This window comes from Rhopalosiphum maidis, chromosome 2 (genome assembly GCF_003676215.2).
Source record: "Rhopalosiphum maidis isolate BTI-1 chromosome 2, ASM367621v3, whole genome shotgun sequence".
NCBI classification, from domain to species: domain Eukaryota; kingdom Metazoa; phylum Arthropoda; class Insecta; order Hemiptera; family Aphididae; genus Rhopalosiphum; species Rhopalosiphum maidis.
The window spans coordinates 11,992,822-12,017,805 of NC_040878.1; the positions used below are offsets into that span (position 1 = coordinate 11,992,822).

Here is a 24,984-nt window from a genome sequence, read left to right on the forward strand (position 1 = left end):
ATATTTTAAGTTTAATAGTTCTTAAAGATGGTTTTACAAAAATATAAAATACATTTCATATTGAATCTAGTATTTACTATACTCTGACAATTTTTACAATTATTTAAACATTGATAGATTTCTATTTGTCTATTTATTAATATAATTTTCAAGTAATCATATAGTCCCCATATCTTATAAATCTATTATCGTTTGCATGCATAGACACATGTTTAAATAATTCAAAACTATTTGTTCACATTTTCATTTGTGTACATCAACATTTTCAAAAAAGTAATTTTATAGTAAAAAGGGTGAATTCTTAATTGCAAAAAGGAGATGTTGGGAAAAGTTAAGAAGGTCATTCAATTTTAGTAAGTAGACTTATACTGTATGATTTCAAAATTTTATAACTTTATAATATTATCTAATCATAGGAAAGATGGTTTACACTTTATAATATCCTAACTAGAAAACACGTATTTCGTGAAATAGCAATTTTTTATTCATACATTTATGTTATATCTTTGCACCTTCTACAAATGAGAATTTTATCCGTCCGTACATAAATTATGTGACAGATTCAACACTCAAGCGGCGAACATAAATTTATAATCCACCTTAACTTAATCAAGACCTATCAGATGCCGTATCTAACTCATTTTATTTATTTTTTTTTTTCGAGTTACGGCACTTTTGCTTAGCGGGACAGAATACTTAACAGTGTCCTATAAATATAGCAGCTTAAACAGATGACGAACTCTCGTGGTAGGACTGTAAGTTGAAGTGAAGATGAGTAATAATCGAAAACTTAGATTTCTTACCTATAATTTTTTTTTAGTTACCTACATAATAAATATAAATCATCAACATTTTATACGACTAGACCTTCTCAGTTCTCATAGTTATTAGTAAATACAGACATTCACATGCATTCACGTATAGGCAGTAGGGCATCTAATTAATAGGTTTTAGTTAATTTAACGAAATATAATTATCAACGAATTCAATGGCGGTATATAGTTATTAATTTTAGATCTCGATTGGGAATTATTATTGTTATCGTGAGTTCCATTTGATTATTTGGTATCAACTGTTATTAAATTACATTACGTCTCTCCGTATTTCGTATTACAATATTGCATTTTGTCCAGTAGTGTCAATTGTGTTGATATTAAATGCGTAATTACCTTTTAGTCCTGTAACCGCCGATCGATCGTGTGATTGTATTTTCACCTGTAGGTTAAATAATTTATTTTTAAAACTTTAATTACGTTTACTTTGATAGAGGTTAATTAAAAAAAAAAATTAAGCCAATCATACGTGACAATACCTATTCGATTTAGCTTTGTTATTTAATCGCACTTCTCGCCGATGACCACTATATTACAGTCGCAAAAGTTGTATAATTTAAGGTTTTTTCGTTAAATTTTGTGTGAGGCCCGAAGATTCAGTGATTTTACATCATTAATAATGTCAATGAAACCGTAAAATAATAATTTTTGAAATATTGTTTCAGTTTGTTAATAAATTAGAGAAAAATATCAGCTATAAATTTTATTGACTGTACCTACTCAATGACCAAATGACTGCTCCAGAAGAAGATAATTCATATTCAAAGTTGCCTATCGAGGAACGATGTGTACATAAAGTAATATTTTACCTTATTTGTAATAAATACATTATATTTCTGATTCTGGTGTACTTTTACAATATAATAGTTAATTATTCTTAAAATTCGAAATTGATTAGTTTGCTTGTATTACTTACCTATGCATATTAATAACTTATGATGCTGGTATTTTCACATAGTAAATATTACAGTTTATAAAGTGTTATACTGTCAGCACTAATTGAATACCTTACCTACCAAATTATGTTTTTAGTAATTGCTATAATTTTATTATACTAATATTATGTACTTACCCATATTTTATTTTTTAGTTATGGAAAGCCAGAATAAGTGGTTATGAAGAAGCTATTAAATTGTTTGGACAATTGGATGAAAAAGATTGCGAATGGAACAAATTTACTGAGATCATCAAGAAGTTCGTTATTGACAGTAATGCAATTGCACAGGAGAAAGGTCTTGAAGCCACATTGGCTTTTGTGGAAAACTGTGCTACTGCAGGGCGGTTAGTTGAGTATACCTAATTGTTATTTAAAATATTGTATATTGTGTTCATATATTTTACTAACAGGACGGCTGGGGATGTCATGGTTGGATTGATAACAAAATGTTATGGTGCACCAAAATTAAAAACTAAAGATATTGCTATACAAATAACATTGATGTTTATTGAAATCGAGAAGCAAGATGTAGTAATAGAAGAATTAGTTAAAGGACTGGACCATAAATTTCCTAAAATTGTTTCAACTTGTATTAAAGCTACAACACAAGCCATTAAGTAAATACCTACTGTAATAAAAATATTAAAAAAGCTTGAAAAATTAAAAAAATTAAAATTTTTACTATTAAAAATATATTATTTACATTTATATTATCAAATTTTTAAAATAATTAATATTAAAAAATATGATATTTATTAAATATTTAGTGATATAATTAAAATATAATTTTGGTATATTTTTTAATCATTTCATGATTCATTATTAATTTGTTTTATTTTTGTGTTTACTGTAGACAATATGGATCAAAAGTTATAAATGTTAAACCATTACTGAAAAAATTACAATTAATACTTGAAGACAGGGATAAAAGTGTTAGAGATGAAGCAAAATTGTTGACAATTGAAATTTATTCTTGGATTGGGCCTACACCTGTTAAAGCTCATTTATCAAATCTAAAACCTTTACAAGTATTAATACTCAATTTTCTGTTTATATTTTGAATGATTAATTCAGATAATCAACATTTAAATTAGATTCAAGAGTTGGAGAATGAGTTTGAAAAAATAAGCGGTGATAAGCCACAGCCGACACGATTTTTACATTCACAGCAAATGCAAGCTGCTAAAATGGTTGAAGCGGAGGCTACTAATAAAGGTAAATTTAATAATTAGTAAATAGTTGTTTGTAAAATTAATATATATAAAACATTAAACACTTAATATTAATAGGTGTAGTATTTGAGGAAAGTACTGATGAAATTGATGATGATGAAGAAGAAAATATTGAACCGGTAAATATACTTTGCCAGCTTAGTAAAGATTTTTATGAAAAGCTTGAAGCAAAAAAATGGCAAGAACGTAAAGAGGCGATAGATATGCTAGAAGGAATATTATCCAAAGCTCTAAAAATAGAAAGTGGGGAATACGGAGACTTAGTTAGAGCTTTAAAGAAAGTAAGAAAATATATATTATTTTTTATTCTAAATTTTTGCATAATATTGTTTTTAAAATAAAAAAAAAAACATTAAATCATAATCAATGGATTGGAATTTAAATGTATACTTAATCAATTTATTTTTAACTTTTTTTTTTAGATAATTACAAAAGATTCAAATGTTGTAATAGTTGGAATTGCTGCCAAATGTATGGCTTTATTAGCTAATGGATTAAAAAAACAATTTGAAACTTATGCTTCTGCTTGTATACCAGCATTGCTAGAGAAATTCAAGGAAAAAAAACAAAATATTGTTTTGCCGCTAAGAGATGCTGTGGATGCAATATATTTAAGTGTAATTCAAGCATTTAAAATGTTCAATAATTACTATCATTAGATTAATACTAATAAAATCACCAATCATTATTTTAGATGACGCTAGAATCTATTCATGAAGATATTTTAGCAGCAATAGACAATAAAAATCCATCAGTAAAAGCTGAATCAATTTCATTTTTAACTCGATGTTTCACAAAATGTACACCAGCCATTTTAAATAAAAAATTATTGAAAACTTTTATTACAGCATTAATTAAAACATTGAATGAATCGGGTAAATTATTATTAAATTCTATTAATAATATTAATGAATTTTAAATTTTAAATGCTTCATGTATATATTTTTTAAATTCAATTTTTTTTACTAATAAACTAGTTATACACTTAAAATACCTATTAAGAGAGCCGTATGTATGGTCTCAATCTTACTTTTATAATTGTACAACATATAAATAATATGTGTTGAGGAAAATCAATTTTGTGTTGTTAGCTTATTCATATATGATAGATCATTATATATTTAGATAATATTCTTATTTTTAAGTTTGATCATAGCTTAATTTATTGCAACATTTAAGCTAACAACTAAAAATTTGTTTTGTAGAATGCAAATTTATCATGATGTAAATTTGTAAGATTGATACAACACATACAGGTTCAGTGTCCTTTTATATGTGGAAATTATTATGAATAATAAATAATAGGTACTTTATAAAAAATAATGGCAGCCTTGATACTTTATTTTTTTTTATTATTATAGTTAAAATAATTCAAATAGTTAATATATAAAAATTAAAGTAGCCTTTATAACCAGTAAGTAACAATTTTAAATTTAATATTGATTGGTATTGTTTTTTATTGAATAGATCCAATTGTTCGAGATAATTCTGCTGAAGCTCTTGGTACTGCGTGGAAAGTTGTATCAGAAAAAAATATTGTTTCTTTCTTGACCAATGTCGACGCTATAAAACTTTCCAAAGTATTCAAATAGATTCTATATAATTATATATAATAAATGTATGATTATTATGTATAATTTAGAAATTTTCTATAGATTAAAGAAGCAGCAGAAAAAGCTATTATTGTTGCAAAACAATCGACTGTAGTAAAAGAATCTGTTTCAAAATCTAATTGTGTCTCAACCAATAATGTAGAGAGAAAAACAATTGCAAAAACTAATAAAAATATTGCTTTAAAAAAAAATCCTACAACTATGAATATTAAAATTGCAAAAAGTGGTAAAGCCAAAAACCCTTCTGGTACATTTTTGCAGCTAACATATCTATAATACATTAATGTTTTAATATTACATAAAATTTATGAATTTTTAGGTGTTTGTAAAGCATTATCATCAAATGGTCATCTTCCAATTGATAGTGAAAAAGAAATCAGTGATGATGAGTTGGAAAACTTAGCTTTAACATTTTTGCCTCCTGAAATTTTAAGTGGCATGATTGATCCGAATTGGAAAACTCGTTTATCTAAAGTTCAAGAATTTTCTCAAGCATGTGTTAACTTTTAGTGTTATTTTGGTAATTGGTTTTATTTTATAGCGTATTCAACAGTTATTTTAATTGTTGCAGATAATTGATGAATTAGAGCCTTCTACAGTTAGCAGTCAAGTATTAATAAAACTGTTGGTCAAGAAACCTGGTATTAAGGACAATAATGTACAAATTCAAAAGTTAAGACTTGAATGTTTGAAAAAAGTTATTGAAAAGTTTTCTATAACTAGGTATTGTTATAATATTGTAGAGTGATTCAAATCATTCAGTTCACAGTTTTCTTATTTATGTCGATTGTGTACTCATTTACAATTAAATGTTTTTAATAGTAACATGGAATACTGTATACAAGATGTTTCTTCACTATTGGGTGATACCAAAAATGGTAGCTTAGCCAGTGAATTATTGACTGTCATTGCTGATGCAACTAAACTGGATCTGGTCTCTAATATTGTATTAAAATATGCATTTAATATTCAAAAAAACCCAAAAGTTCAGATTGATGCCCTCAACTGGCTTTCAGGTGCAATTTTAGAATTTGGATTTAAGTAAGTTTACTATTTAGTTTTTAATTTTAAAACTGACAATCAAATAAAAATATTATTTATATTTTATCTATTTATTTACATTATAGCATTACACCTAAATATGTGATTGAGTATGTAAAAAAAGGCATCATAGCTTCTAACCCGCAAGTAAGGGTGGCTGTTATTTCTCTTTTGGGTGTTATGTATCTGTATGTGGGACCTCAACTAAGTTTGTTTTTTGAAAATGAAAAACCCACTTTACTGCAACAATTAAAAGCAGAATTTGAGAAGGTACGAGTAATTTTTGCTACAATAATTATTACTTACATTATTATACTCATATTTTAATAATGTTGTTTTACAGCGCCAAGATGAAGTTCCCCCAAAACCAATACGTGGAAAAATGATTAAAGGATCTACTGAATCATCAAGTGACGATGAAAAGCCAGATAATGAAGTTATCATACGAGATTTTGTTCCTAGAGTAGACATTACACCACTAATTACTGATACTCTGATAAATGAATTGTCAGATAGAGATTGGAAAGTAAATAAAGTCTTTAAATAATAATTTTTAAAATACAAAATACAATTTTGATTTTGTTAAATTAATTTATAAATAGGTTCGTTCTAATGCCTTAATCAAATTGAAAAACATTATTACTGAAGCTAAATTCATAACTAATAAATTGGGTGAAGTAAGAGAAGCTTTGCAAGATAGGTATGTATACATTCACATGTATCACATTCTTCATATCCATATACCTTAAATAGTAACAATTATTACAATTATTCATTGATTGTTTAATTATTAACTAATAATTAGGATAAGTGATTCAAATGCTCGTCTTGGTTCAAATGCCATCAATTTAGTGGAATTAATCACTATAGCCATGGGATCATCTTTCAAAGTATATATAAAAGGTTATTTACCTGGCATATTAAATGCACTAGGTGATTCAAAGGTTAGAATATAGTATGAAAAATTATATATTTGAAAATCTAGTTGGAAATATAATTAAATGAATGCACTTTTTTAGGTATTCAAAAGCCAAAGTGCTCGTCAATGTATGAATACTTTTGGAGATATATGTGGTTATCGAGAATTTTTTGGAGGTGACATACTGTTGGATGCATTTAAAAATAATTCAGTAACACTACGATCAGAACTATGGACTTGGCTTGCTGAAAAATTGCCTATTAGTATGATTTTAAATGCTGCTGAATATTTATATTTGTTAAATTTTATTATTTTCATATAGTTCCTATGAAGTCAATTCCAGCTGATGAGTTAAAATGTTTACTTCCTGTTTTATACACAAGTTTTGAAGATAAGAGCGCTAGTATTCGTAGTGCCTCTGAAAAGGCTGTTTTAGGGTTTATGATGCATTTAGGTTATGCTTCTATGTATGGTGCTTGTGAAAAATTAAAGGTATAGTGGTATTATTTTCAAATAAATAATATATTTAAATTAAAAATAATATAATGTATTTTGGTAGCCTATGTCAGTTAAGTTGTGTAGAGAGAAATTGGACAATGAAAGACCAAACTTACCAATCGAAATGCCTAAAGTTGTAAAGTCATGTGTTCCTCCAAGTACTTTGGTTAAATCAAAAAGTTCAAAAAAACTTACGTCTAAATCTGTTACTAAAGCAAACAAGGTATTACTTTATATATTAGTAATTAAATAGTTAATTTACCTGTATCATATATTACTTTACAGATTATATCATAAATATTTTTGTAATATTGATGAGTAGGTAATTTTTGATGTTATTGTCCTGTTTCCAAATCAGATAAATAGTTAGGTCTGGGTAATATATTGGGTATATAAACTAAAACAAACCTGTTCAAATTGTAGGTCTTATATTTATTTATTAATAGGCTTATTTTTTCAATAAAGGAAAATATTATTTCTCGTGCAAATATGGCAACTGGGAAAAAGAGAGAAGAAATAGATAATAAATCATTGTTTCAACATAACAACTTAAAACATCAACGTGATATTGATGAGCATAAATTAAAAGTATGTACATTTTTAAGTTTACATGAAAAGTTTAAAATTGGAGATTTATGATTTTTACAACTAAACATTGAAGTATCAATTATTATATCATAAGTATATGTCAATTTTCAGTTCTTTGTTATAGTACTTATTCATTGTACTAAACTGTATAGATTATAAATTAATAATAACAATAAAAATAAGTAGGATGGTATGTATTATTAGAATATTAACATTTTAAATTTTTGATGCATATAGGCTTTAAAATGGAATTTTGTTACTCCACGAGAAGAATTTGTTGAACAACTTCGAGAACAAATGTTAACAGCAGGTATTAATAAGGTATTAATTACAAATATGTTTCATTCAGATTTCAGATATCATCTCAAAGCAATTGAGTCTCTCTCAGAGGTATTATTATAGTAAATACATTTTATATGAATTATATAAGTTGTTGGATACTAAATTAGTTTCTAATTTTCCAAACAGGACTTTAACACTGCAGATGATAATTATTTGCCATTAATTAGTAATCTTGACTTAATCTTGAAATGGATAACCTTAAGGTTTTTTGATACTAATCCGTCTGTACTTTTAAAAGGTCTTGAATATTTACAACACATATTTAATATTCTTGTATCCCAAAAATATATTCTTCACGATACTGAAGCATCTAGCTTTATACCATATTTAATAAAAAAAGTTAGTAAAATCAGTATCCAGCTATATAGTCTATAATATTTTACAATATATTTCTTTTATTTATAATATAGTTAGGTGATCCAAAAGATATAGTAAGAAATACTGTCAGGGCCATATTAAAACAAATTGCATTTGTATTCCCAAATTCAAAGATATTTCAATATATCATGGAAGGAATAAAATCAAAAAACTCGAGACAACGTTCAGGTAAGTGTTATTAATTAATTTTTTTATTTAAATATAGGATTAATGAATTAATAGATTATTATTTACTTTTATTCTTAATTGGTAATTATTTCTTAGCAATGAGCAAACATCAAATTTTATTCAACACAGTATATTAAAAATATTGTTTTTGAACTTCAACAAAAATATTCTAATTAAATATTTATTTATTGTTTTCTTATAATTATAAAGAAATCGTAATAGTTTATAAATATGTTATGTACATATAGAATGTTTGGAACATTTAACATCCATGGTAGAAGATTATGGTACTTCGGTTTTTCAACCTAGCGTTGCAGTGGCTTGTAAAGAAATTGCTAAAAGCATTGGAGATAGGGACAATTCTGTCCGTACAGCAGCACTCAATTGTTTTGTGGCCGCATTTTTTTTACACGGAGAAGCTCTTTTTAATTTCGTTGGCCATGTAACAATATATTTTATTATTATTTTATATTTATGTGATTTACACATCAAATATTATATTTGATAGAATATGTAAATAAATTGTTATTTTTTAAACAGATTTCCGAAAAAGATATGGGTCTTTTGAAGGAACGATTAAAAAGAGCTTCAAAGAACCGAGTTGTACCTGTTGCCACCATTCAGCCAACTATGAAAATTGTTTTACCTCCTATTCAACATGTATCTGACATAGAGCATGGTGTTGTTGATAGTAACTCAGACAGCGAAGAAAATAATGCTATACTTAGCGTTTCACTAGAATCTAATCACGAACAAAATCCTCAAGGAAATGAAAACAATTCACCCATAACAGAAACTATTCCTACCGCTATAGAATATTTACCCACACCAGAAATAGAATCCAGGTGATAAAAATATTTAAATATTTCTAGCATGATCCATTGATTCTATATTTCTATATATTGTTAAATGTATATTATGTAAAGTCAATAATTTTTCACGAGATTTTTCATGTATTATAAAGTATTTTCATCGTAATATAATTCGAGACTATCTGAAGGAGGGTTAACTAGAGTGATGAATCAAAATGGTTTTGAGCTAAGAAAGTCAGCATATTATATTACTTAATATATATTATATCTATATTGTTACTGTAAAATTGTATTTTACTATTAGTGATATAGTAGGTTTAAAATTAATTTTTATTTGAAAACATAACATTTACTATAGGTATTATTAATATTTAATTATTATAATATAATATATTTATATCATATGTTATTGTTATTAATCTATGAGCCAATATCAATTATACCATAAAATGGTCTGAATAACTTAAAAATATTTTAAATATTTATAAAATGTCATTGTGTGTATAAAATATAATAATATATATAAAAGTTTCAGATCCTCAAGAATAATATTTTTTGAATTACAACAAAACAACTAAAATCTCAAATCTGTATACTTTGTTAAAATATTTAATCTTGTCGACATTTTTACATCAAACAAAAATTGGCTTAAGTATTTTAAATATTATAAAATTTCTAAGAAAACAACTTGTAAAAATTTGTATTAAAATTTTAAGCTTTTTAGGCATAATAATAATAAAAAAATTTTAAACATAACCTAACCGTTAAGATAAGACATAACTTAAACTAAGTCTAAATACTTAAAAAAATTAATTTAATGTAGAAAATGGTAATTTAAGTTCTTAACAGTAGAATATTTCAAGTTTCTATGGTTAGTATTTGTTAAATTACAGCAAAAACATTAAGATCATCATTTATAAATATATTCATTATATTGTTCTATTATCTTAAGGTCTTAAACTGCTGGTTTATTACAAAAGAAAAAAATTAAAAATATATGTATATTTTTATTTTAGAACATCTAACAATGAAATCACTCATGAAACACGAGTGACCCGAACTCGTTTTGCTTTAGACGAAAAATTTATCCAGGAATTGGATTCAGAAGTGATTGAAACACCCTCAATTAGTCTTAAAATCATATAACTGGACCTCAGATGACAATGAAATAAACTTTGGAAAAATATTTCAAGATAAATCTGAGTATGTGTCTAAATATTTTATATAACATAGATAAACAAGTATTTTATGTTTAGATGTTTATTTCCTGATGGATCATCATCAAAACCATGTCTAAATGTGAACCCATATAGTACTGCAACTGTTATAAAATGTAAAAATCCACCTGCTTTTATTGATCCTATTACGCAATTGATATATCAAGTGACATCGATGGATTTAGAAATATCAAAAGTTGCATTAGCAAAGCTCAATAAAATGTTAATGATACCTGATGTAAGCATTATGTTTAATATTTTAATGTACATATTTGTTTTTGATTTTCCGTGTATTTATTTATTGCAGACAAGATCGAAGTTTTTAGAAGATGGAAAAGTTTTGTCACTTTTTCATGGCATCATTAGGCAGTTTGATGTATTATTAGAACATAATGACCCTGTCAAATATAAAAACATATTTCATTTATGTTTGAATGTAAGTACTACTAAAGGAGGATGTTATACCTGCATGTATTGTCTCTGCCGTACTAACATTCATTGTTCCAAATTTTCATTTAGATAAAAACATTTTATGTTGTTAGTTTTAATATTGAGGTCAATTAGTAATTAACAAACTTAGGTAAGAATATTATCTAGGACAAGTCATATGCTTTTATTGATATTATAATTTTAAAGTGAGTTATAGCTATGTAAAATATTACAATTTTAAAATATTTATAACTCTTTAAATTGATAGTACTGATAAAACTCTATGAAATGCCCTAGGTTATATTCTTACCTTAAATACTTAAAGCTTATAATAGGTAAATTTAGACTTAATATTAAAACTAATATGAAATAAATTCAGTTGAATGCAAATTTGTTATGTTATACATCAGTAAGACAAAAACAATATATGCTAGTATGATATCTTCTTTAGTCTTAACATTACATTATTTAGCAATTACAGATTTTTGAGTTTTATATTTTCAATAAAAATAAAAATTGAAGTTAGTAAAGATGTTTTATACATGATTCACCAAACTTTAAAAAATACAGAACAATCATAAAAATATAATTATTGTAAATATAAAATTTTGATTTGTTTTTCATTTAATATTCATAACAAACAATATTAGTTAAAATAAGTTAAGAATATTGTAGATTAGAATAATGTAAAATTGATGCATTTTTATCACTATTTCTCTTGTGTAGTAGTCATCACTTCGGAAATTATAAAAAAATCTAAAGCTAATATATCTATTTTTACATACGATGAAAAAAATGTAAATACATAATACCTGATTAAAATATTTAAAGCTAGGTTTATAGTATAATAAAAATTATACATTTGCTATGCAAGGAAAATATTCTTCTACCACTAAAATCCAATGGTTGGTTTGACGGTTAAATTGTTGATTAATTTCCAAAATAATAAAATTAATAATATTGCCAATTTTTTTTTTAATAATTATATTTCTTATTTTCTTTTTAGCTATGTAAATACCAAGAATTCATGTTCATATTAACCGAACAAATTGTGCACGACTTACTTTTAAAGCTATTGTATCTTTTATCTAAGACTGAATTGGATGGTTTGCCAAACCCTGACATGTTTTGGCGATGTGCGAACAGTCTTATTATGAAAATTCTTGATATGTGTGTTCATACGACAGTTACATGGTAAGAATGTTTAGATGAGAATAATTCTTTAAATAAATCGTTTTAAGTTATTTGCGTATATTATAAATTCACAGTGCTATTTTGACTATACTTCATAACACAGTCAAAAATCCTAAAAACTCAACAAATTACTTTAAAGATTTGGTACTGAAATGTACATGGAAATGTATAAAGGATTTTGAAAAGTGGGATGATGATCTATGTTACGAGCTAGTATTTGAACGTGTACACAAATTGTTGGAAGTAATTTATTTAATTTACTATGTCATTAAAAAATGTGTTATACCATTTTTAAATTTTTGAACTTCTCTGTTTATTAAAATTAGGAAACTGATTCAAAATATAGGAAAAAAAAAGAATCATATGATATTCCAATGAAAACATGTACAACTATTTTGTATACAATGGTAAAAATACGCAACGATAAAGTATTGGAGAGTTTGGCTAATTTAAAATTGCCTAAAGATTCTATAATGGTCAAACATATACTCAAGATGTTAAGGGTAAAATAATAAATTAATTATTGTTGATCGGATAATTACAGTTTGGCATTTATTATTAGCATTTGAAGAATAAATCAAAAAGAAATAATGGTAAATACAATACACCCCATGATGAATTAGACGATATATTCAAATTAATAGGGCAACACGAAATGATGGACGAAGTAAGTCATTGAAATATAGTTGTATTTTCATAGTGAAATTGTCTCGGTTAGAGTAGACAATTAATAATAATGTTAAAAAAATTAACATTTTTTATTGTATACAATGATCATCGTTTCTGGGTATTTTGATTTGAATTCTACAAACAAAAAACATAACAAAATTCCTATTTGTCTGACAGGCCGTACAACAGTTATACAGATTCAAAATACAGTATCCAGACATAGACATAGAGCCACACTATTTCTAAGACGACAAAATATTTTCAAGATTGTATTCATCGTCGACTAGCAACAATCAAAAATAATTCAAAACACCGTTCAGTTGAATATCATGGTACAGTATTTAATCTTTTGGATGCTTGATATACAATTTAAATTGTTGCAAGACTGTATCAGTTTTTATTATTTAGGAATTGATGACAATTCCAAGTCACTTTTGTCGCAAAAATCTCAGTCTGCTATTGTTAGTGAAGCCGATGGTTTCATGAAACGGTTGCAAATTTTAAAAATGAAAGCAACCGCAGTGAGTGGTGTGTTGGACGGAAAACGTAATAAAAACAATCTACTGAACCAAAATATTTAATCTTGGCCAACGTTGTTTTTCCTTTAGAATAAAGTTTAATTCCATTTATAGTTATTAGTTCGCATTGTTCTCAAGCAAATGATTCAGTTTTATCAAATCTTAACACATTAACATTGAAAACCCATGGAGTATGGACACTATTAGTTTTTTTTATACTTTTTTTGTCATTATTTCATATAATTATTATTATCATTGAATATTAGCATTTGAATGTTTTGAGAATGCGCCTTATATGTTCTGTGAATGAAAAATTTGATTCTTGCCAACAATATGCAATTTTATTTTATTTTGATATTATATTTTTTTAGTGAATTTTAACAAAAATAATTTATTTAAGTTTTACAGATAAAATAAGTAATATATTTACATTTTTACATTATAGTCATTATTATCAATTATTCATATTATTATTTATTTTAATTTATTAAAATTGATTTAAAAAACTGAAAGATTTTATTTTTTACTTGCAATATAATATGTAGTTTATTCTTGATACAGGTATTTCATACATGAAAAGTTGATATTTAAAATTTTTTTTTGATACGTTTTTTGTACGTTTTTCTCTCATATCTCATTGAAATGTCAGGGTCAGCACATAAGCTAACAAAAAATCATTACATTGTTTTGGAGAAAAATTCATTATTATTCTGATTGCTGGAAAGTTGATAGGTATAATATTATAAATGTATAACTCAATTGCAAAGAAAGTACATTTTTGATGGTGTAAATATCTCAATATAGATATTTTGTTTTTGTTTTTATCTATTTAGAGAAATGTTTCAAACATTATTTGTTTTAATTTTAAAATCCAGAATTGTAATAAAAAACATAATATTTTAATTTTCTAAAATAAAAACACGTCAGATACTTATTTATGGATTGGATAATGATTGACACACACACACAATAATAAAAACAAATTCAAATAAGTCAACAACATGGTATAATTATGATTTATTTAAAAGTAATAATAATAATATAATAACTTACATTATAGTAACACACATTGTTTTAAATTACATAAAATAAAATAGTAGCTGAGGTGGATAAAACAAATTTTTTTGTGTGAAGCCAAATTAATTTGTCAGGAATCAGGATAAAATGATTTTCCAACATTTTTGTATAGTATACACAACACTTGATAATTAAAAAAAAAATTGTTTTAAATGTTTTTAACAAATGTTTGCTATTTTTTTTTTATTGTCAAAAGTCTTGATCTAAAATGAAAAATACTCAAAACTTGTATAGTAAACTACATGATAAATAAAAACAAACTAACTTTAAATTAATAAAAAAATCACAGAAGACCCGTACATAATAATAAAAAACCTGCACTAGGCACATTATTAATTGTACCGTAGATAATTATACAGCTAAAAATATTATCAATTATTATGACTTTTTTACAATATGTATGAATATATTTGATTTTTCAGTTATAATAATAATATGTAATATAACATTACGTTTCTATTAAAATGGTATATTATACTTCTAACTTTTGAATAACATAACTCAATCCATCACTATGCATTTATTAAAATATTTGAATAACTCAAATAATAGTATAAATAAGTGAATAATATTATTTAAAGTAATATTATCTTTCGAATAATTATTTTTTTGATTGAATAGATGATATAATAGATAAAAGTATTAAATTATGAGAACTTTTATAATACTGGATTAAAATATTAAATTGGTTAAAGATTTGTTAAGATTAAAAAGTATTATTAATATTATCACCTTACTAAAGGAGAACTACCGATGAAGTAATCTCAATATATATATATATATTTATATAAAGGTTTATAATTATAAAATATGCTTTGTTTATTGCTGATATTAATTAATAGTTAATAGAGCTACCAAATGTGTAACAAAAAAATGAATACATCATTATTGCACATTTCAAAGTTACGATTAACAATTTCTCTAAATAATTTAATAATAATATGGTGTTTTTTAAAATATATTTCCTAATATTTTACTAGTAAAAATAAGAACTATAATAACTTCGAACAAATCTCGTTAATGCACAAAAGTTTATAATTTAAACACAAATATAACAACAGAATATTGTTTTTATAAGCAATATTTCCCTTCAGAATTGTATTATTTTGACTAGTTCTGTGGTATGTGTGATTACATTTTTTTTTTTTACTATTATTTTTTAGCAAATCAATTGGATTTTAACATTTGAATAACAGTTATGGTTGCAAGAAATCTAATCATTCAAATCAAAACCCATTAATGATACCTGTCCGGCAGCTGTCTAACTTTCATCGAACCGTCCGCTCCACACGAGAACAGTCTGGCCGAAGAGTCCACTTGTAGCTGCGTGACGCCTTGACCGATGTGCTTGAAGAAACTAGAACGAGCGTGTTCGGCGGGGAATGTGTACATCAACTGATGGGTGGATAAATTCCAAATCTGAATAAAACACAAGTATAAAAATTTTTTTTCGTGATGACAGCGAGTGTAGCGCGCGCGAGTTTACTTTGATGTCTCCGTCTGCTGCTCCGGTACAATAAAATTGTTCGTGAGGGTCGATGGTCATACATTTAAGACACGAATCATGACCCAAGTAACGATGTTTTATTGAACCACTACCACCGCGGACGTCGAATATGCATATGTCACCTTTTCGTCCGCCGGTGACTATTACTTGATGCTGTGGAGCGAATCCGATACACGTCGACCCTTGCTCGTGACACACAAACGCTAACAATGAAATCAAAAACAATCGCAAAACAAACATTTAGCCAAGTTGTTACGTTTTGAGTGTGATTTTTGTATTATTACCCGTGACTAGTGACTTTTTGTGCGGCAACAGTGTGTCCCACAATGCAACGTTTCTGTTTTCAGATGAATGGCCGGTCGTAGCGATGAGACTGCACGAACCGAGGAACACAAAGTCGCTGGTAACTTTATTATGGCATTGGAATGTCTTGGGGAAAAAATTAAGAATGATTAGAATATTAGATGGGTATTTTGGACAGATTCAAAAAAAGTCTGGACTCGTTTTTTCGGATGCGCTATCCGAGTTCCGTTGCGAGAGCTTTTTTTTTATACCAATTCCGTCCCGGTTTTAAAATCGTTACCTACCAATTCCGTCCCAGTTAAAAAAAGTTACATACCAATTCCGTCCTAGCTAAAAAAGGTATATACTACGAGTAATTCATATTATCTTAACTTCAAATGTTTTCTAAATAATATAAAATATTAAAATGAACATACAAAAGGGACTGAACCGAAGTAACTAAATGTTTGGCTGGATCCGAGTTCCAGCCCAGATTTTTTTAATGGATATATTAATTCTGTACTGTGTCAAATATTTAGTTATTCCAGTTCAGTCACTTTTGTATGTCATTTTATATTATAATCGATTATAATAATATTATATTATTTAGAAATAATTTGAAACAAATATAACATGAATTAGTATATACCTTTTTTAACTGGGACAGAATTGGTATGCAACTTTTTTTTAACCGAGAAGGAATTGATATAAAACTATAAAAAAGGTTGCATCCGAGTTCTATACCATATGTAAAAATTGAATTTAAAGATAATAGTTAGGTTCCGGGCTTTTTTTAATGATGGATATACTAATTCCGCCTTGTGTCAAACATTTAATGGCGGACAAAAAGTTTGAGCTTAAATTATTCCGAGTTTGTGATTATTTTTTAAATTTGTATAAGGAATAATAATGTAATACATTATTATAAAATAATACAATAATAATACAAATAATACAATATAAAATAATATTATAGATGTATAATAAATTATTTTTTTAAATTTAAATTTTGTGAATTGAATAATTTGTATTTTTGGACTCACGGAAATAAAAAATGGTTACTACACCTATTTATTTGGTTATTATAGCCCCTGCTCCCCAAATTAATATTAACATAGCGACAGTTATTCAATATCTTGTAAGCAGGAGCTGTCGCAGGAAAAAAATTATTTTAATTTAGTTAAACCTAAAACCTGTAGTTTAATTAAGTTTAAGTTGTAAACATTATTGATAAAGCTATTGCTACTATTAATATTCAGTAGGTACTAAATACTAATTATTATGGTTACATGACTATCCTAAATAGAAATTTTTAATTTTTTGTATAATTACTACAAATGCCATATAATCCCAATCACTACTGCCATTCATAGTAGATTTAGATTTTTCTAAAAACACCTATACCTGTAGGCAGGGATATAAAGGTGGGCTATTTGTCTGATGTAGTGAAAATATATAAGTTGTTCGGAATATTTATCGGCCTTTTTGTCCGGAATTCAATCAAATGATGTAACAGTCGTAACACATCATGAATTTAAAAAAAATTAACTGACAATATTGTATTAAACTTACATAAAATGGTCTGTAGTTGGATGACGTGAGACCGACGTTAAACAGGGATAAATTTCCGTCACCGTCGGCTACACCGAACTTGTTGCCATGTTGCGAAAACCGCACCCTCGTGACTTTTGCAAACGTACCGGCTGCTCTAGGTTCGGCCACTGTTTGAGGATGACCCCATTCCCAAATATGCACCGAACCGTCTTGCGAACCCGTTAAATCTAATCGGAATACAATTGTTTTAAATTATTTATTTTTCTATCACACAGTTAATCGAAAATGTAGCACGAATAAACTGTGTAATGATTTACTAACACACAGGTAACAAAGGATGTGGACATATCCTCCGAATGTTGTCCACGCGGTGTTTCATAACCTAAACAAAAAGAGTGAAAAAGTGAGAAAAAAAACCACCAAAAATCAAATTGTAGTATTAGATAAATAGGCAAAAATATAAATGAATAAAACATAATATGTACATGTTAAGTATTATGGTTAATGATATTTTTTTACAATGTGTATATACAACGTTGATGAGGTATTTTATTTATTATTTTAAGTATGACAAACAGATATTATATTAGCTAACACTTCTAGGATTATTATACTTTGTTGATTGTAACATTTCAAGCATCATCAAGCGACACACAAAAAAATCTTGTCTATTCTACATAAAAAAAAAAAAACAGAAAAAAATACAAATAAAAAATCCAAACAAGAGCAACTTTATAAATACGGTTGCTCAAATCATGTCGAAGCTCTAAAATGCGCACATATAAAATCATAACAATGGAGAAACACGCAGTTTTAAAATTGATTTAAAAAAAATGTATTTCATCAAATTCAACGCACCGGTCTGAGCAGGAGTCGACTGCGGTCACAGACAAACTGACAGAAACGTGGGTCGTGACAACCGGGGAAATTCAGTCCCTTCATCTGATAGCAATGTGACACACAATAATAATGACAATATTTTAAAAACAAATGATGTATTGTTAAAGCATTTATGCAATTCAAGTAATATTATAATTTTAACTGTGTTTTAGAGATAAGCCTTTGGGAAAAATAAAATAAAATCAAAAACAAATAACAAACAAAAAACAAAACAGGCGTACCTCTACACAATCATATAACATTAATTATTATTAATATTTCATTATGTACAATGTTTAGGCAAGTATACATTTTTTAAAAGTAAAATACATAAGTTTTTTTTTATTATTATTATGTATAAGATCAGTGAAGTCTATGATTATAGATTATTAAATTGATTAGAATAAATAGCTGGAAACAAAATGTAAATGTGAGAGGTAAGTGTTTTTAAGTTTGTAAGCGTTTGTTCAAAATTTTGATAGCTCTTAAGAATTGGGTAGCTTAAAGTATACAAAGCTTTTAATTCTGGCACCTGAAGATATTTGTTGAGAAAATTTAAAATTGATTATTATAGATAATAGATCAAATATATTGTACACAGAAGAAAACACGGCAGATGGTAATGTAAGCCCACGCTCGCAACAATTAATAGCCTCTTACCGACATAATATTTTTTGAGCTTTTTATTGCTCTCGTCCCTCCGTCGCTGTAACTTTGTATGCTCTTTTGTTGTACCTTATTACATAGAAAACAAAACATTCACATACTGCACATAACGCTTTTGAATTCACAATTACTATACAATTTAATTTTACTCTTTAGACCCAATAATCAATGTAATCTTCCATTTGGTTAAAAATAGAATGTTGAGAGCTAAAGTACAATGATCACTTACCACAGATGCTCCTCGTCCAGTCTGGCCTGCTAATCCAGTTACACTAGGACTTGTGGGTAGTGGATTAACAATAATAGTACCAGGAGATGTTTGAAGAGGACGATCAATAGACGTTTGAATTACCAGGAAACTAGATGGTTGATGTTCATGATCTCTGTTGATTTAAATCATGGAAAATAAATGAATATTTTGTGCAAACTAAATTTGACATTTTGGATCAGTTTGTTCTCAAATATAATATATTTAAAAATGTATTATTAACCTAGAGAGATTAACAAGGTCAAATTCACATTCATCTTCTAGCCAAGAAGGTGATTCAAGTAATAATGATATATCCATCTCCTGTATTTCTCGAGGAGTCGCCAGTGCAAGGAGACTACTGTTTGCCTGCAGTAAAAATGAATTATAAAATTTAATTTAAGTTATACTTGAATTTAAAATAAATACTCACCAAATTAAGGCAAAAAGCTGATATGGAATCTTGTTCTTTATGGATAATTCTCACTGGATCGGGCAAATGTGGATTGGGTGTTTCACTTCCAGAACACGATTTAACTTCTTGATTCATAGTTGGTAGAGTAGAACTTCCAGCTGCACGTGGTTGACGACTGAATATACTTCGAATGAAAAGATCTTGAACAAATTCTTGGCGAACTAAAAAGTTCCATAATCGTCTAGCTGGAGCTGCTGACCCATGACGAGGGCTAAACAAAAATGTAATTAAAAATACAATATATAAATTTATACAATGTACTTACTGGAATGGAGTATTTGATTTATCCAAAAGCGTTCTATATTTATTAATTGGTGGGCCTGTGGTAGCTTGTTCTACAAAACAACCAGGTATGTAATCAACAGGTGGAGGTCCTTTGGATTCTAATTCTTCCTTTAATATTTCTTGCCATTGGCTTACTGCTCTGAGAGTGCCGTGTATCAATGGACTACTCACTGGCAATTCTGAACATACAATTGTGTATTTAAGTATAGATTTTATTTGTATAAATTAACAGCATATAGCATTTATGGAAGAAAGATACTAGAATTTTCAATAATATTTTGTTCTGTTAATAATTTTAAATTTTAATTCTTGTATAGTTTTTGCATTTTATAGAGCTGGTCATAATTAGTAGTTAAATCAATAGTATAAAATAATAATCATAAAGAAAATTGAATGCAATTAAAATTTTTTAATATTTTTATTTACCTTGGAGATCAATGGCTGCAACTGTGAGGAATGCATGTAGTTGCTCCTGGACTAACTGCATTATGGCTAATCGCATTACCATCCAAGCATAACTGTATGGATTTGAGTGTTCAGTGTTTTCAGTTTTACCAGTTTTACTCTTGTTGTCTTGTGTATTGTCAAAAATATCACATTCTTCATCTTCATCTTCTGATAAATCAGAAACTGCACTGTCTGCCGAATCATAATCTACATCTTGTACTTCGGTTGCCAAATTAGGCTAAAATAAATAAATATGAATTTTAATATATACATACATTTTAAATAAAATCTATATGGGAAAAATACTATATATTTTCTTACTTTGTTCAAAAAATATGATATCATAGACATTTCAGGAGGTACAAAATGTTCTCTGTAAGTTGGTTTATCTTCTTTGATAGTAGGTGTACCAGGAGAACCAACAAATTGACCAAGAAGTTTCATATTTAATCGTACTTTTTGTTTAGTTAAGCTTGTAACTGCGGTCCATACACCAATATCACTGCTTGCACTGTTTTCTCGTTCTAAGCTATTAGGCTATAACATTTTTATAATATTTTAAATAATTTACGATTAGTTAAATAAATTAACTGAAAAAATTATAAATTTTACTTACTCTACTTTTGGGAGCTGTAGGTGCAACTTTTAAAAGTTTTTTAACACCACCTCCAAAAAGCGTGCTCCATGTATTTTCAGAAAATGTCTGTCCTACTAATCGGTATAATATGTGACAATCACATGTGGCAAATGCATACACTAATAAGCCCATATAAGTAGCGACAAAAGCTTCACACAACAAAGTGTTTAGCTTTGGTGCGTCTTCATCTTTATCATGTGCTAATAATGCCCGTAGGCTTGAAACTCCAGGCCATTTTGAAGGCGGAGTAGTCACTTTGATAGGCTCATCTATACTATAACGGCGTTTTCTATTTTTAGCTGCAATAAGATGGCTACAATACGTTGGATTGTCAGCACCTGATTGATAACTTTCAGCAATTGTATCACTATCACAGAGGGATTGATAAAAGCAAGCTGACAAAGCCACTGATAGATCTCTCAGAACAAACAAATAACTAAGATCCATTCGTGTCAGTAAAGGAGGGCATCGAATATCAATGACCGTTTGTAACATATCGTGTGCTTGAGCCTATATAACAATTAACAATAAGTGGCCATATAGTCAAATATTAAAAAAATCATATTTTTTTTTTTAAACTACAAATAACTATATTAAGTAATTTACCTGTAGGTATCGAACCGGATCAGCTATTACAGTCTTGTTACAAGCAACACTTGCTGATAATAATGGCAAAGTAGTGGGGAATGGTAGAGGAGAGAGTAATTGTTGTTGAGTTTTTTCTTGTTGTAATTCTTGTAATAAAAGTACTAGTTCCATCCGAACTGATGCCAAACCACCACCTCCAGCTCCGTGCAAACTACAATAGCTTAGTAATGTTCTCAAAAGGGTTTCATTTTCTGTGTTAAAACATGAACAATATATCAATGTCAAATTTTTAATATTTTACTTAACTGATTAATAGTACCTTTGAGCCATTTTTTTCTTCTAGCTGCTCTTTGGACCTTTGCTTCAAAATCAATTTTCTCAGCAAGTAAAATATCATGCAAGGTTGGTTTGTCAACAGAATTCTTTAGTGTAGGTGTTGACGTAAACTCCCGATTATCCAAGATTGATGTTTCAAGGCCTCCCTCATCTATATAAAATATATTTTAGAGTTAATCAAATTAATTTATAAACATGTGAGAAAATTATGATCAATTGCATATTGTATACTTACATTGAATAATCATTGAATCTTTGGAACTATAATTGCATAAGTGTCTTAAAGCGTCAACTTCTCTCTCAAGCCACAAGTAAAGATGATACCTGAGCTCTCCACCATCTACTTCATATCCAGTAGCCAAAGTGGATAGTTCTTCCATAAGTATTTTTAGGCAAGCAACAAATTTTAACTGCTGTGCCATTACATCGAGATTGCATGCTTTTGAATCAGATTTTGATTTTTCACTTTCCATAGATTCTTGTTTGGTAATTTTCTTTGGTTCCTCCACTGTTATTTCATCGTCATCGTCGTCATCTTCTTCATTATCGCTCCAGTCCAGTACAAGCTCGTCTTTAGGTTTCGCTACCGGTGTAGACCAATCTATTTCCTCAGCACTCACGGTATGGTTTACAACAACATCAAGATTGACGGCTTCAGCAGGTTTTTGCTCTATGTCATAATGCATTAAGATACCAGTATCTATGCGAATGTCACGACTTCGGGTAGGCGTGCTGACCAAACCTTGATAAAATGTAAATAAATTGACAATAAATAACAGAGACATATAATAACAAATTATTTTTTAATATTATTGTATTTCCGTATAATGATCAACAATTCCTATGAGCATAGGAATTTTATACTTTGATTGATTGATAGAAATTAGAAGGTGTGAGTAAATATAATATATGTACTAATTACTTAACTAATAAAAATTATTGATTATGTCATGGTCATTATTAAGGTTCGGAAGAGTAGTAGAAGTTGCATATTGTTTTATATGCTCTCGATTTATAGTAGACCAAGCAAGAAATCCGAAATGTTAAATGGTATGCTGTTTAAAAATCGAAAATTTAAAATGCATATGCCAATTTTAAGGGAAAAGTGCATATTTCATTGATTTCCATACGCATAGTTAATTTTTTCTCAACCCATCACGTACTTTAAATGATATTGAATATAAAACTTAATATTATTTTATGTTAAAAATTAGTCGGTATTTTTTTTTTTAAAGAATACCAAAATATTAAGCGCTGTATACTAATTGAGTCCCAATACCTGAACGGGGAAAAAATAATATACTAATTGAGTCCGCGGTTGGAAAATTATAAATATACTAATTGAGTCCGAGGATTATTTACGTAAAATATAAAACCAACCATAATTTATGTAAATAGAGACGACTACATAACATCGTTGATATCATTTTATAGTGATTATCACATAAACATGGGAAATGGGCGTAGTATGCACGGGGGTATGGAGGCTACAGCCTTCACAGAAACTTGTAGCTTCCTCACGTTATTTACTTTATCAGAAATTATAGTTTTAACTATAATTTAACTTATTTATTTTTATCATAAACATGTAGATCAACGTCGTATTAATTTTTTGGATTTATTCTGTGTGTTCGTCGGGTGGTGCAAGTAATAATTTTAATTATTATTTAAATAATATTTTCAACTTAAAATTCGTTAGCAATTTTGTGGTAATGATTCTAGATTAACTCATCATGCACAATCTAAAATGCATTTGAAGTGCATGGAAAATTGATTAGATTACTCTAAGAGTAAATCAATACTTCAAATTGAAAGAGATTTTTACATGTAATAGAATCTGAAATGTACTCAATAATTTTGCAGAAAAACACAGATATCTAAGTTAAGAAATTTAATTTTAATTCTTTTATCTTTTATGTATTGTAAAATAAAATGTCTGGTTAAGAAGGAGTTAAATACAAATTGTTTTTCTAGAAATTGTTCTCCTTCAATTAACTCAAGTTAAACCTTAAACATTAGACATTTTTGGAATATATTTTTCTATGTAGCACTCACAGATAATATAACTAACTACGCCTATGCACACAAACTTTTGAATTTTACTACCTGAAAAATACACCATTTTTTTTTATGAGCGGGGGGATAAATAATCGCTGCACAGGAAGTCCTTGTTCTTAAAACTTTTTTTTTACAGATTATTTTTGATGTCGCATTAATTATAATAATATAAATGTTTAACTTGGTGGGATTATATTCATTTTTTCAATAAAACATTATGTAAATTGAGTAAATTGTCTGGTAGGTTTGGAGTTGTTGATGACCTGGTATGATGTATATTATCAAGAATTAAGGTTAAATCATAGTTTGTCATTGTTAGAAATGTTGGAAAGTCTTTTGCTAATGCTCCATGAATAAGTTTTCAAATAAAAGTTTACGTTAATAGCACAACTAACTAAAGTATAATGTGGTTTAAATTTATCATATTGAAATTAAACTAGAATATAAGTATATAATCAATTTATCTATATACTATACATATATTTATAAAAATATAAATAGTAGCACGGACGAAATTCGTGTGCTGTTCAAGTAGATAATATGTAATTGCCGAAAAAT

General features: G+C 27.5%; 2 protein-coding genes across 5 annotated transcripts in view; one reads left to right on the top strand and one right to left on the bottom strand.

Annotated features, from left to right (window-relative positions):
* The first annotated feature begins 1,564 nt into the window (after positions 1 to 1,564).
* On the top strand, positions 1,565 to 13,665 carry LOC113551814 (protein mini spindles-like). The gene is given in 37 exon segments (XM_026954316.1): positions 1,565 to 1,630; positions 1,924 to 2,114; positions 2,181 to 2,387; positions 2,624 to 2,798; positions 2,865 to 2,985; positions 3,060 to 3,283; positions 3,425 to 3,619; positions 3,697 to 3,877; positions 4,470 to 4,582; positions 4,658 to 4,862; positions 4,935 to 5,107; positions 5,187 to 5,338; positions 5,438 to 5,656; positions 5,743 to 5,926; positions 6,000 to 6,182; positions 6,259 to 6,356; positions 6,462 to 6,600; positions 6,676 to 6,838; positions 6,898 to 7,067; positions 7,135 to 7,296; positions 7,539 to 7,661; positions 7,899 to 8,051; positions 8,130 to 8,342; positions 8,414 to 8,549; positions 8,798 to 8,991; positions 9,090 to 9,394; positions 10,378 to 10,480; positions 10,482 to 10,564; positions 10,618 to 10,816; positions 10,886 to 11,014; positions 12,014 to 12,201; positions 12,276 to 12,444; positions 12,528 to 12,704; positions 12,764 to 12,868; positions 13,048 to 13,107; positions 13,109 to 13,202; positions 13,279 to 13,665. Coding segments are annotated over 37 exon segments (5,925 nt in total). The 3' UTR covers positions 13,452 to 13,665.
* Positions 13,666 to 15,564: 1,899 nt separating this feature from the next.
* Positions 15,565 to 24,984, bottom strand: part of LOC113554597 (dmX-like protein 2) — a 32,862-nt gene continuing 23,442 nt past the window's right edge. The window contains exons 32-48 of one of the 4 annotated variants that reach the window (XM_026958507.1): positions 22,604 to 23,110; positions 22,352 to 22,519; positions 22,051 to 22,283; positions 21,424 to 21,954; positions 21,129 to 21,344; positions 20,787 to 21,045; positions 20,341 to 20,539; positions 20,034 to 20,286; positions 19,845 to 19,969; positions 19,583 to 19,736; positions 19,348 to 19,422; positions 18,667 to 18,750; positions 18,130 to 18,190; positions 17,827 to 18,035; positions 16,257 to 16,401; positions 15,952 to 16,175; positions 15,565 to 15,884 (exon numbers count right to left, since the gene is read on the bottom strand). In XM_026958507.1, coding sequence (XP_026814308.1) covers positions 15,702 to 15,884; positions 15,952 to 16,175; positions 16,257 to 16,401; positions 17,827 to 18,035; positions 18,130 to 18,190; positions 18,667 to 18,750; positions 19,348 to 19,422; positions 19,583 to 19,736; positions 19,845 to 19,969; positions 20,034 to 20,286; positions 20,341 to 20,539; positions 20,787 to 21,045; positions 21,129 to 21,344; positions 21,424 to 21,954; positions 22,051 to 22,283; positions 22,352 to 22,519; positions 22,604 to 23,110 — 3,626 coding nt within the window. In that variant the 3' untranslated portion in view covers positions 15,565 to 15,701. The remainder of the gene's footprint in view (positions 15,885 to 15,951; positions 16,176 to 16,256; positions 16,402 to 17,826; positions 18,036 to 18,129; positions 18,191 to 18,666; positions 18,751 to 19,347; positions 19,423 to 19,582; positions 19,737 to 19,844; positions 19,970 to 20,033; positions 20,287 to 20,340; positions 20,540 to 20,786; positions 21,046 to 21,128; positions 21,345 to 21,423; positions 21,955 to 22,050; positions 22,284 to 22,351; positions 22,520 to 22,603; positions 23,111 to 24,984) is intronic. The other 3 variants (XM_026958508.1, XM_026958509.1, XM_026958510.1) reach the window with 3 other exon arrangements.